Source organism: Talpa occidentalis, unplaced genomic scaffold (genome assembly GCF_014898055.3).
Source record: "Talpa occidentalis isolate TD23 unplaced genomic scaffold, MPIMG_talOcc4v2.1 talOcc4.9, whole genome shotgun sequence".
NCBI classification, from domain to species: domain Eukaryota; kingdom Metazoa; phylum Chordata; class Mammalia; order Eulipotyphla; family Talpidae; genus Talpa; species Talpa occidentalis.
The window spans coordinates 114,542,901-114,555,219 of NW_023605305.1; the positions used below are offsets into that span (position 1 = coordinate 114,542,901).

Genomic DNA, 12,319 nt, shown 5'->3' on the forward strand with positions numbered 1-12,319 from the left:
ACAGGCCAGAGGTGTGGGGGCTGAGAGGATTCACCAGAGACAGAATGGGGAACAGAACAGGCAGACTGACCAAAATATACTGCTGAGGGGAGCAGCGGGTGTGACAGGAGAGGTTTGCTGTGCCATGTGGGTAGCTCCCTGGCCGGGGATGGAACTTGTGCTGCAGTGGCTGCAGATAGCTTCATAGGTTTGCATCTTAACCCTTTGCGCCACCAGGGAGGCCCCTATTTCACATTTCTGGCAGTGATGAAGGTATATTCTACTTGTCAGCATTCTTCCTAATACTTGTTTCTGTCTGTCTTTTTATTGTAGCCATCCTGAGAGGACATGAGTAGTGTCTCCTTGTTGTTATGACTAATGATGTTTAATGATCTTTTTAGTGCATATCAGTGATCTGTACATCTTCTTTAGAGTAATGTCCGTTCAAACCCTTTGCTCATTTTAAAATTGGTTACTTATCTTTTTGTTATTTAATTGCAAGAGATCTTTTTTATCTATCCTGGATACAGGTCTCTTATCTGGAAAAGTATCTTAAGATATATGACTTGCAATATTTCCCCTAGTCTATGGATTACCACTTCCCTTTCAAAATAATGTTATTTGTAGCCCCAAAGTTTTAAATTTGAAGCTAGTTCAATAAAGCTGCTTTTACTTTTGCAACTTGAACTTTTAGGATTTATTATTTATTTATTTTTATATTCCCCATACAATTGCAACCCCCTTATTTTGACCCCAATCCCTCCCCTCCCCGCTCCCCACCCTCCATAGAATGTCTCTGGTTCATAGTTTTTTGTTGATTTTGATTTTCACTTTCTTATAGTTATTCATTTTCCTGGTCCCTTATTTAAGTTTTCTAGATTCCTGCTATGAGTGAGACCATCTGGTATTTTTCTAAAAGAAAACTTCTATTCACACAAAGGCCTGTAAACTAAAGCTTATGGCAGTGGTATTCAAAGTAACAGAAAATGGAAAGGCTCTAGATGTCCTTTGATGGATGAAGGGGAAACAAACTGTGGCAAATCCATACGCAGAACACTGCTCAGTAACTAGAAGGATGGCGGTAGCTAGATGCAGCAGCCTGGATGAGTCACCAGAAAATTATGCTGAGTAAAAATACCCAATCTTCACAGAGGTTACAGACTAGATAATTCTATGTAACATTTTGAAATGACCAAATGGAAATGGAAGCAGACATTGCTGCCAGGTGTTAGGGGGGTAGAAGCGGGAGGCTGGCTGACTATACCGCAACTGAGGAAATGTTCTGTGACTTGTCAGTCCCCAGCTGCGCAGCCGTGCTCCACACCTCCCAGGTGTTTCCATCGGGGGAAACCAAGTAAAGGGCGTGTAGGGTCTCTGTATTTTTTGGTTACAACCACTTGTGAATCTACCATGACTCAAAGAGAAAAAATGTTTAATTGGGAAGGAAGGTAGTTGTGACTTCCTGCCAGAGCTGGTGGGGGCTGAGAAGGTAGGAGAGTCTTCAGCCTCCTCACTTGCAAACCGCTCCCCAGCCCTCGACCAAGTATGTGTGTCTCCAGATTGTAGGTTTTTAAAATGCATTCAGGGGGCCTCCCTGGTGGCACAGGGGTTAATACGCTGCACTATGAAGCTATCCACAGCTGCTGCAGCACGAGTTAGATCCCCTGCCAGGGAGCAACCCACATGGCACAGCAGACTCCTCCTGTCTCCCCGCTGCTCCCCTCAGCAGTGTGTTTCAGTACATCTGCCTGTTCTCCCCATTCTGTCTGTGGTGAATCCTCTCACCCCCTGCATCTCTGGCCTGCACTCCAGCTCTTCTATGCATAAATAAATAAATCTTTTTTTTTTTTAAAAGACTTTCAGTTAACAATGAATAGATAGTTTCTTATTCTAGACTCACTATAAAAAGAGACAATAGTGATAATGATCTTGGTAGTGATGGTGGATGATAGAACAGTTCAAAGTGAAAGTCGGCTGTCTCTGCAGTACCTCATTGTTTTTATTCCTTTTTGTCACATCTCTGGAAGTTTGATATTATTACCTTTTTTTTAAATTTTTTTATTTTTTTAATTTTTTTTAAATGATCTATTTTGAGATTTTTTTTTTAAGATTTATTTATTTATTTATACAAGCACTGGGTACAGTCAGAAGCTCAGGAGGGTGAGAGAATTCACCAGAGCCAGAGTGGGGAACAGAACAGGCAGACTGAAATACACTGCTGAGGGGTGCAGCAGGTGCAGCAGGAGAGGTCTGTCGCACCATGCGGGACCCTCGCCAGCAGCCGGGGATTGAACCAGCGCTGCAGAGGCTGTGGGCAGCTTCGCAGCCCAGCACTCAACCGCTGCGCCAGCAGGGGAGGCCCTATTATTATCTTTTTTAAAAATACTTGTCCTTCACCTGTAACTTATTTGATAATTGCAAGATTGGTTACATAACAAAAGTGAAAGTGAGTTGTTTCAAATAAGGCCTCGCTGGTCTGTGTGCAGCAAACTTGCACTCCTTCTAGCACTTGAACCCCTGCCTATTTTGGGGTCACAACGTGGCTCTGTCACCTTTACAGTTCACCCAATCTCACCCCACAGCCAGTCGTGGTGTTTGCTATATGGTAGAGATTGTGTGCCCCTCCTCACTGCCTCTTCTCTGATCCAGCACAGTAAGCTGAAGTGAGCTTTTGAGTGGGATAAAACTGCTTCCTTCTTTGTATACTTGTCCCAACTTTCCAGCTGTGAGAAAAGGAAAACTGGGGGTTCCGAGTCTCACGAAATCAGGGTCTTGGTTGGCAGTGCCATCTTCCTACCAAGGCGCAGTTATGGTGAGCAGAAGAGAGCTAAAACTGGGGCTGCAGTCCTTTCCCTCAGCGCCCAGGCAGGCCATTTTGAGGAGGAAACACTTAGGTCGATGTGGCCAGCACGTCTGACACTCTACTGTTAATACCGTTTTAGCCGATGACTTAAAGAATCGAGCCCCCAGGCTGGGGGGCTCCTAGGACACCTGGAGTGAGGACCTTCTGTCCTCCCAGACCACATGACTGGGATCCCCATCCAGAAAAGATTTTTCTCACACACAAAAAAGTTATCCTCCCAAAAGGGCAACTTCTTCATTTTCCAGAGATTTGCTTGTAGCTAATATTTTTGAATTAACCAGACCAAAATAATCCTTATGTAACAGAGGCAAATTTTGGAGTGGCGTGGGTGTCCTGCTGCCTTTCACACAGACGCACCCCAGTGGCTGTGCCTTCCTCTGTTGAGGGCCCTCCTGATTTCTCTTCCGCCGCTAGGGACACAGGAGTGTGTGTATTTGTGTGCTGGCTTTCGTTTGGACGTATTTTTCAAAGGAGTTGTCTAAATACTAGAGGTGGGTTGTTGGATCCTGAGGTGAGATTTGCTTAATTTGGGGAAAACAGCTGATCTGCCTTCAAAGTGTTTTGCACGTGACTTCCACCATCAGTGAAGAGGCGCCCTTGCTCCTCGCCCTCCTGTGATTGGTAGTGTCATTTTTTTTTAGGTCAGTAGTTCTCACAGGTGTGCAGTGCTGTTGAGACAGCCTTGGTCAGGGAAACCATGAGGCAGTGGGATGTGTCGCCCCACGTCCTACGGGAACACATGGACTCAGTCATGGACTCAGCTGTGTCTAAACAGGGTGGCCCCCCATAAGGTGCCACACTAGACAAACTGTTAGATCCTGGCTCATAGATCTTGCCATTTCCTGGAGGGCCGAGAGCCTGGTGTGTGCCATTGGAATGTAACCCATCTTCATGTGCCCAGGCAGGCTTCCCAGCCAGAACAGGCTGTGACGCTGCCCCTCTCCACCCAGCGCTTGGGCCTATCCTGCAGACATCGCCTACCGCCCCTGGAGGGGCCAGGCTAAACTCCCCTTTCTGGCACTGCTTCCCTCATGCATGTGCCTTGCCTGGGGTTTGTTTTTGGTTTTTTTTTTTTTTTTTTTTAAAGGAATTCAGCTAAAGAACTTCCATTTGGTATTTGATGCCATTGGCATTGGTTCCAGCCATAAATACTAGTGCTGCTGCTGTTGCCTTCCCATTTCTATCTCTTGTTGCCCAAAAAATCTCTTTGAGTTAAATGTTTCTTTAGTCCTACTATTTTTATTAGACTCATCCGGGTTTACTTTCTGTCTCAAGTCCCAATATGTCATTCAAGTAACCATTTTTGCACAAATCATGTTAGTTTTCCTCACAAAGACTGTTCTTGATACCCAGGTGGTGAGCTGGAAGGTGCCAGCAACTACCACTGTGGCGGTGGGGCCTCCAGGGACTGGAGAGACCAGGAGGGAATAGCAAGGGTCCTGCTGATTTACTCAGGAGTGGGGGGATTGGAGTTAGAGGGAGGATGATGTGTTAGATGAGGCCAACTTTATGCGATTTTGCTGTTTGTTTTTTCCTTCATCTGCTTTTGAAAAGAAAGTGGGGGGAAGGACATTTATTGAGTTCCTGCCCCATGCCTGGTCCTTTAGGTGTGCTAGCTTTTTTTCCTTAAATGATATCACAAATTAATATATGTATAGCAATTTATAGTGGACAGTAACGTGAGTCCTTCTATCTTATTTCACTGATCTTCACAACCATTCAGAGATGAGGAAATGAGAGCTCTTAAGTCTCACAGCTTATAAGTAGCAGGACCAACCCTCCACTTTGTTGCCTACTTCAAATTCTGTGAGCTTTGCCTAGGCCACACTGCTTCTGGGTGCATAGTGTACCCAGTTGTGAGTCGTGGGGAAGTGGGCCGCGGAAATTTGCATCCTTCCCTGAGCAGCTCAGCAACTGAGAAAAGCAGTTAAGAGACTGGACTAGGAGAGTCCATGCTTCCTTGCTGAGATTTTATATTTTCTTTCATTTCAGGATGGCAATGACACGGAGAACTATGTTCCAGAAGGGGGAGGTGCATAACAAACCATCAGGATTCTGGGGAATGATAAAGAGTGTTACCACTTCAGTGCCAGGAAGTGAAAGTATCCTTTACCTCTCTGCTTGCCTCTTTATCTCGACTCTGGACCAGGTAGAAAGTAGTATTGGAAGAGTGTCTTCTGAGGCACCTGACTGCGTCAGAGTCCAGCTGGCCAGGGCCAGACATCGGTAATTCTGTGTGGACAGTCAGTCTTTCTAACATAGCAGATAATGAAATAATTATCTGAGCTGAAAGAGTCTTAATAAGTCAATCTTTGCATTTCACAGTAAGAAAATAGACTCAGAGAGGTTAAATCACACAATAGTTTGTGGCAAAAATAGGACCAGAACAGTGGTCTCCTTTTCTTAGTTCTCTCCACTGTACTATTACATTCCACCACCTGAAACAGCTCAGCACACACTGGCTTCTTAAAATGGATGGTTTGTGTCTGGGGTGGTGAAGGCAGAGCCCATTTCGAAAGCAGTCAGTATTTCTGACCAAATTTTAAGCAGCTCTGCATCTTAAAATTTTAAAATCATTTTGGTTGAAAGAATCAAAGAGACTAGGTTAATGGGTTGGTTTTGGCCCGGGCTGGTTAGAGTATTAAACTATTTCCAAAATTGAGTACCTACCAAACCTCTTTATAGCTACCAGGCTATCAAGTCACACCTTTGGGCGCTAAGGAGGTGAAATGGATTCCTCATGCCTCCTTTTCCCACCTCAGGAAGTTTAAGCTCCCTTTTGTTTCACTTAGATGAAAAGGATGTTATCTGTCCTGTTTCTAAATCATGGCCTAGCCTTCTGGTGTCAAACGCAGGTAAGAATTAGACAAAGGAGGGTAGGATGAGTATAGGAAAGAGGGGGAAAACATTCATTTAGCTGCATTTCCTCAAGCAACATTTCCTGTTTCCAGACAGTGCTAAGGGATAAGATGATGAGCAAAGACAGCCCCCTCAAAGACATCTACTATCTGATGGGGGGCGTGTGTCTAACTAGCTGAGCCCTGTTGCTCAGGCCTGGACTTGCCGGCAGCAGCCACTGCTGAGGAAAGTGCTGAAGGGCACGCGTTGATTTGAGTAAAATCACAGAGAAACATCAGAGAGGAATGAGGATTTGGCTTAAAGTCAACACTCTATTAATGTTAGTACTTAGAAATCCATAAAAGCTAAAGTTTAGGTTTCAGCTTATTAGAGTCAGTAAGTAAAGTCAGCAAGAGTATCAGGATTATTAAACCGCCCTAAGCGCCCAAAAGGAGAGAACAACAACACTTGGAGTTCGTGCAAAGTGGTGAGTGGAGTGGAAAGAGCAGGCCTTGGAGTGGGTGAGCGCTGGCGACTTCCACAGCTCCTTGCTGTGTGATGTTGAGCAAGTTCTTTAACTCTCTGAGCTTTCCTTTCCTCTTCTGCAAAATAGATAATAAAGCACCTTTCTCGTGGGATTATTTTGACAATAACAAGAGATAATGTCTGTCAAAAACAAAATAACATCTGCAAATCTCAGCTTGTCTAAGATCTTGGTAAAGGTTAGTTCCCTTTCCTATCATTGCACTCTGATGATACAGGGGAAATCTCTGGTATGTTATAATTTTCTACCATGTAACCATTTGAAGATTTCACCGATTACATTGACAGTCTAACTAGATTAAAAAAAAAAAAAAATGAACAAAATCACTTCAGCTAGTGAGAAACTTAGTGGTAGGTGTTAGGGGAAGAAGCTCTTGGTAGCCAGAGGTTAGGAAATTGCTCTGAATCAGTACTGCTGGCTGTGGGGCTGGAAACTGCAAATGCAGGCAATTCCTAGAATCCACTATAGGAGAAACCAAAAGCATTTGCTTTCTTCACTGCTATTTCTTGAAACTTCTACGTGATTTAAACCTTGATGTCCATTTTGTGCCAGATCTTACTCTTATTCAACAGGAAGTGGATGCTTTGGAAGAATTAAGCAGGCAGCTTTTTCTGGAAACAGTTGACCTATATGCTACCAAGGTACAGCACAAGGAAACTGACGTGTGGCTTTTGCCGGTGGACTGTGGTAGAGGACTGTGGTAGGGGACTTGCTGGGGATGCAGTGTGGTATCAGCACCCAAGGGGAATGATCTGAATCATACACAATGTTGAAAAACAATGTTACCTCAATAAAAATTTTTAAATGCCAGTATGACTGAAGAGAGAACAAGACTAAATAGTTTTTGAGTGTCTTTTAGAGAGATTCCGCAAGGCTTCCATGTCACCCATGAAGTTCTGGGGCTAAGGAGCCTACACTCCTCACAGCATTGCTCCCGCGACTGGCAGAATCCTTCATGGAACACGGTTAATAATAGAAACCGGTGGAACAGAAAGGAGAGGCCTTCAAGATGGCAGCTCCTCTGACTGTTTCTCATCCCCTTACGAATGAAATAGTGTGAGAAGGATGGACACTCTGCCGTGGTCTAGTCCTGTTCTCAAAGACCAAATTCAGAAGTGACCTAATTACAAGAAGTAACTTTGCTGTTACATCTACAATGCAAGACAGTTTAAATCTACAAAATATGTTCCGGTTGTTGACGCTGTTTAAATTCTTTCTGAGGATCACCTCACCTGGGTGGCCATGTAGGACAAAGGTTAACATAGGCTTTGGACACAGACCTGAGCCTGTTTTCCCATCTGTAAAAGTAAGATGATAGAGCATAGCTCCTAAGCGTTGTTAGGAAGATTAAAGTAGATAATTAAAAAAAAAAAAGTAGATAATTCAGGCAAGGTGTTTGACCCAGTCTCGGCTTAAAGTAAGCACTCACTAAGTGTTGTCTGATGCTGTTACAGGTTTTTGTTGTTGTTGTTGTTACTCACATGAGCAGTGATTCATAAAGACAAATTTTTTTGTTGTATAGATATATACTTGCTGAGACTAACCAGTTTTTGTGTTTGTTTTCCCTCAGGAGAGAATAGAATACTCCAAAACTTTCAAGGGGAAATATTTTAATTTTCTGGGTTACTTTTTCTCTATTTACTGTGTTTGGAAAATTTTCATGGTACGTATATTAATTTTAACTGTCAAGGTATAAGTGATTTTCCCCGGTAATGGCAGAGAGGGAAAAAAATGGGTTTGACCACTGTGGAAAGCTGTGTGGAGATTCCTCAACCTACTAAAGATAGAGCTTCCATAGGATCCAGCAATTCCACTCCTAGGTATTTACCCAAAGGACACAGAAACATTAATTCCAAATTAATTCCAACATTAATTCCATTTCAATCATACTGCACCCCTATGTTTATAGCAGCACTATTTACAATAGCTAAGCTTTGGAAACAACCCAAGTGCCCAAAAATAGATGACTGGATCAAGAAGATGTGGTACATATACACCATGGAATATTACTCAGCATTCAAAAAAGATAAACACATGCAGTTTGCAGCAACATGGATGGAGCTGGAAGGGATCATGCTCAGCGAAATAAGCCAGAAAGAAAAAAGAAAAATACCAGATGGTCTCACTCATAGCAGGAATCTAGAAAACCTAAATAAGGGGCCAGGAAAAAGAATAAGAAAGAAAAAATCAAAATCAATAAACAACTATGAACCAGAGACACACTATGGGGTTGGGGTAGGGGGAGATTGGGGTCAAAATAAGGTGGGTGCAATTGTATGGGGAATATAAAAATTAAAACAATAGGACCTCCCCTGGAGGCTCAGGTGGTTGAGCGCCACAGTATGAAGCTGTCCGCAGTCTCTGCAGCGCAGGTTCGATCCCGGCTAGCCTGCGAGGGTCCCACATGGTGCGGCAGACCTCTCCTGTCTCCCCGCTGCTCCCCTCAGCAGTGTATTTCATCAGTCTGCCTGTTCTGTTCCCCGCTCTGTCTCTGCTGGGGAATCCTCTCACCTCCCCACCTCTGACCTGCACCCCAGGTCTTATAAAAATAAATAAATAAATATTTTTTTAAAAATTTTTAAAAAAATAAAAGTTATCCCTTCGGGAAAAAAAATGGGTTTGATTAAGACATTAAACTAAATTCCAAGTGGGACCGAGCCAACATAGAATGTGCTCTTTCCCATCAGTTCTTCCCTTCCGCTCAGAACAGACACTACCTGTCCTTTATAAAGACCTGTGTACCTGAAAAATAGGTCCTTTAACTCTGTAAATTCTAAAATCCATTTCTGTAGATAAGCTTGGCATCTGTGCTGTCAGCTCTTATTCTTTTGTGGCTCTCCCTCAGTGTTTTATTCTTTCTGTCCATTTTATGGACATTATTTGTCTTGGACTCATCAGCAGTTGTTGGTAGATTCCAGCGTAATTGTAGAAAAGACTAGTTTGGATGAATTGGGTGGCTTCCAAATTCCATTTCATCTCCATCAGCTTGCTAACTGTAACTCTTTATTATCTTAATAATTACTCTTAGAGGGCCTCCCCTGGTGGCGCAGCGGTTGAGCGCTGGGCTGCGAAGCTGCCCGCAGCCTCTGCAGCGCCAATTTGATCCCCGGCCGCCAGGCGAGGGTCCCACATGGCATGCAGACCTCTCCTGCCGCCCGCTGCTCCCCTCAGCAGTGTATTTCGTCAGTCTGCCTGTTCTGTTCCCCACTCTGGCTCTGGTGAATTCTCTCACCCTCATGTGCTTCTGACTGTACCCAGTGCTTGTATAAAATAAATAAATCTTTAAAAAAAAAAAATTACTCTTAGAACATTCAGAAAGTAACCACAAGTAATGACCCTGGAATTCCTTAATTCTCTTTTGCTCTGATTTCACCTGACAGAATGTTACCTTAGCGCCTCCTAATCAAGTCAGGTATATCGACCACAGCAGTAGTCCCCTTGACTCTTCACAGGAAGAAAAGGGTATTTTTCTTTGCCTATACATGAAGAATCAAAAGAGATTTCTTACATGATTTGGATTAAGAAAAGAACTGCATTTTTAAGAGCATCACCTGTAGCATATGTTGTGGTAATTAATTTATTATTTTAAATCACTTTTAGAAATAGCGATTATAACCGAAGGGTCTGTCTCTGCAGGCGACCATCAATATCGTGTTTGACCGAGTTGGGAAGACTGATCCTGTCACACGAGGCATTGAGATCACTGTGAATTACCTGGGGATCCAATTTGATGTAAGAGTTGTATCAAAATCCTGCCTTTTATATTTCTTTTTGATTGGCTCTAAGTTATGAATGTGAAGATTCTGACTCCTCACTGTAGGTGCTTAGTTCTGCTTTTGGTCTTTGCACTCTCCTCTATGTATTTTGCATATTTACATAGCAGATTTATAAAGGCCATAAAACCTTAAGTAATGGCTGGCATTTATTGTCATGAATGCTTGTTATTTCTAGAGTTCCTTCTCTGCTTCTCTGTAGTGACTACTCATTAAATATGTGTATACTTCTCTGTGGTGCTTGGTGACCTCTTCAAACATACAACTTACCTTCGATTCCTCTGGTAGAAATTTAACTCCTAATTGATGTTCCATGATAGAACTGAAATAACTTTTGCTATAAATATTTATCAATTAGTGTGAACTCTGAGCTAAAGATAGTAACAAACCTTTGCACAATTGTTTTAATCATCTTTCTCCCTGTTTTATAATACCACTGTCTAACCACTGTTGACCCATTGATGACCAATGATTCTGGCTGAGTAGCACTTTGATAAGACCAGTATCATGTTCTCAGTCCGTGTGTGTGCCGTGTCACTAGGCTGCGCCCTCGCCACAGGCTGCATGCCACCTCCAGCGCCATCTCAGATGCCCTGGGAGCTGGACAAATGAGCAGAGCAAACTGAGTGCCAACCCTTGGGAAACAGCTCGAGTCAACAACAGTTCCTTTTTGTTGTTGTTATAGATCACTAGGATATGTGACAGGAGGGGGTATCTTCCCTCAAGCGGTGTGCAGATTACCCTCAAGTATGCTCACTGCTGCTGCATGTTTTCCTTTTACATTTTTTACTGGGCTGAATTTTCAGAAATGCTTTTCCTTAACAGTGTTTTCTCAGGCTCTTTAGTTGCTCTGTGTGTGTGTGTGTGTGTTTTCTATCTGTAATTTGTGTGTGATCTTCAGAGTTCATATTTCTGAGTGACATCTTTTAGATGTCAGTAGCAGCAGCTCCCCATCAGTTAATTTTCAGACCTGAATCAAGCACAGGTCCCCAAAGCTGCTGCTTGCTATAAAGCGTACAGGAGAAAAGGGTATCATCATGTAGTTCAAATGAAGGTCAGTTTTTTCAGACATAGCTGAGAGTGTCTATATTTTCTTTTATTATAAAAATTCCTTGAAGTCTTGGGTGATGTTTCATGCACAGATATTAAAAAGAATCTAGCTGTTGTTCAGCTTCCCTTTAAGTCACGCTTGTCATGTGTCACATTAAATGCAATCATTGATATCATTAGCTCTGCTCTGATCTATTGGTGTTATTTCCATCACTTCACTGCACTTGCTTTCTTTTGTCCTGAAGACTTGACTGCTAATTAAGAGGTCCTTCGTTCCCTTCTCTAAAAGATGTTTGAAAATCAGCGAGTTCCCGGTGAAGCTCCCTTGCTGTCGTGAGAATGCGGCTTCACGGCCTCCACTGCTCTCTGAACAGATTTAACTGAGTTTTTTTCTCCCTCTGATGGTGGCAGGTGAAGTTCTGGTCCCAACACATCTCCTTCATTCTGGTTGGAATAATCATCGTCACCTCCATCCGAGGGCTGCTCATCACGCTTACCAAGGTGTGTTGTGTCACAGAATTAAAATGTGTGTAATTATGTATGGCACCTGAGGTGATTTTACTCAGTTAAGATTTCTGCCTTCTGAGATCTTAAATAGAAGTCACGAACATTTAAGACATACAACAGAATTTTTTAAAAAGTCTGACATAAATCGGTGATGATGTACTTATCAGATAGGTATATTTACCAAAGGTAATAGAATGAGGTAAAGGTATTTTTTCCACTGTGTCACCAGCCTCTGGGATAAAGCCTGGCACCTGGTAGGTACTCAGCAGATTTGGGGAATGAACAGATGAGCTAGGTGTGTCCTCACCGGTAAGGAGGAATGGAAGTAGAATGTTCAGCTACCTTCTGATCAGCATAAGCAGGCAGCATGGAAGTAAGGGTGAGTTATCTTGCTAGAGGAGGTAGGAATTGCTTGAAAGGAGAAAGCGGAGGGCATTGAAAGGGTCTCTAGGCATCTGTTATAATGTTGGAAAGAGCTAAGGCGCCCGGTAGCAACTACAAGGATGTGGGGTAGCCTGTAATGGTCTGTTGTAACCTTCATGGTGGTGCTGAAGTATTTTGGACATTTTTAATTAGTGGTTTCCCATGCTACTTAATGTTCTTGACCGCGCCAGAGTGCTACCTGAATTCACCCTCTCCCCTCTCTTAACAGTTCTTTTACGCCATCTCCAGCAGTAAGTCCTCCAATGTCATTGTCCTGCTGTTAGCACAGATAATGGTAAGTTCAGCCAGCAGCCTCGTGCCTGAGCCACACACCACCAGCGG

At 43.2% G+C, this 12,319-nt stretch overlaps 1 protein-coding gene across 1 annotated transcript in view; it reads left to right on the plus strand.

Annotated features, from left to right (window-relative positions):
* Positions 1–12,319, plus strand: part of GPR89A (G protein-coupled receptor 89A) — a 34,479-nt gene that overhangs the window by 18,715 nt on the left and 3,445 nt on the right. The window contains 6 exon segments of the mRNA XM_037501340.2: positions 4,835–4,944; positions 6,777–6,865; positions 7,795–7,887; positions 9,861–9,956; positions 11,459–11,548; positions 12,207–12,272. Coding sequence (XP_037357237.1) covers positions 4,835–4,944; positions 6,777–6,865; positions 7,795–7,887; positions 9,861–9,956; positions 11,459–11,548; positions 12,207–12,272 — 544 coding nt within the window.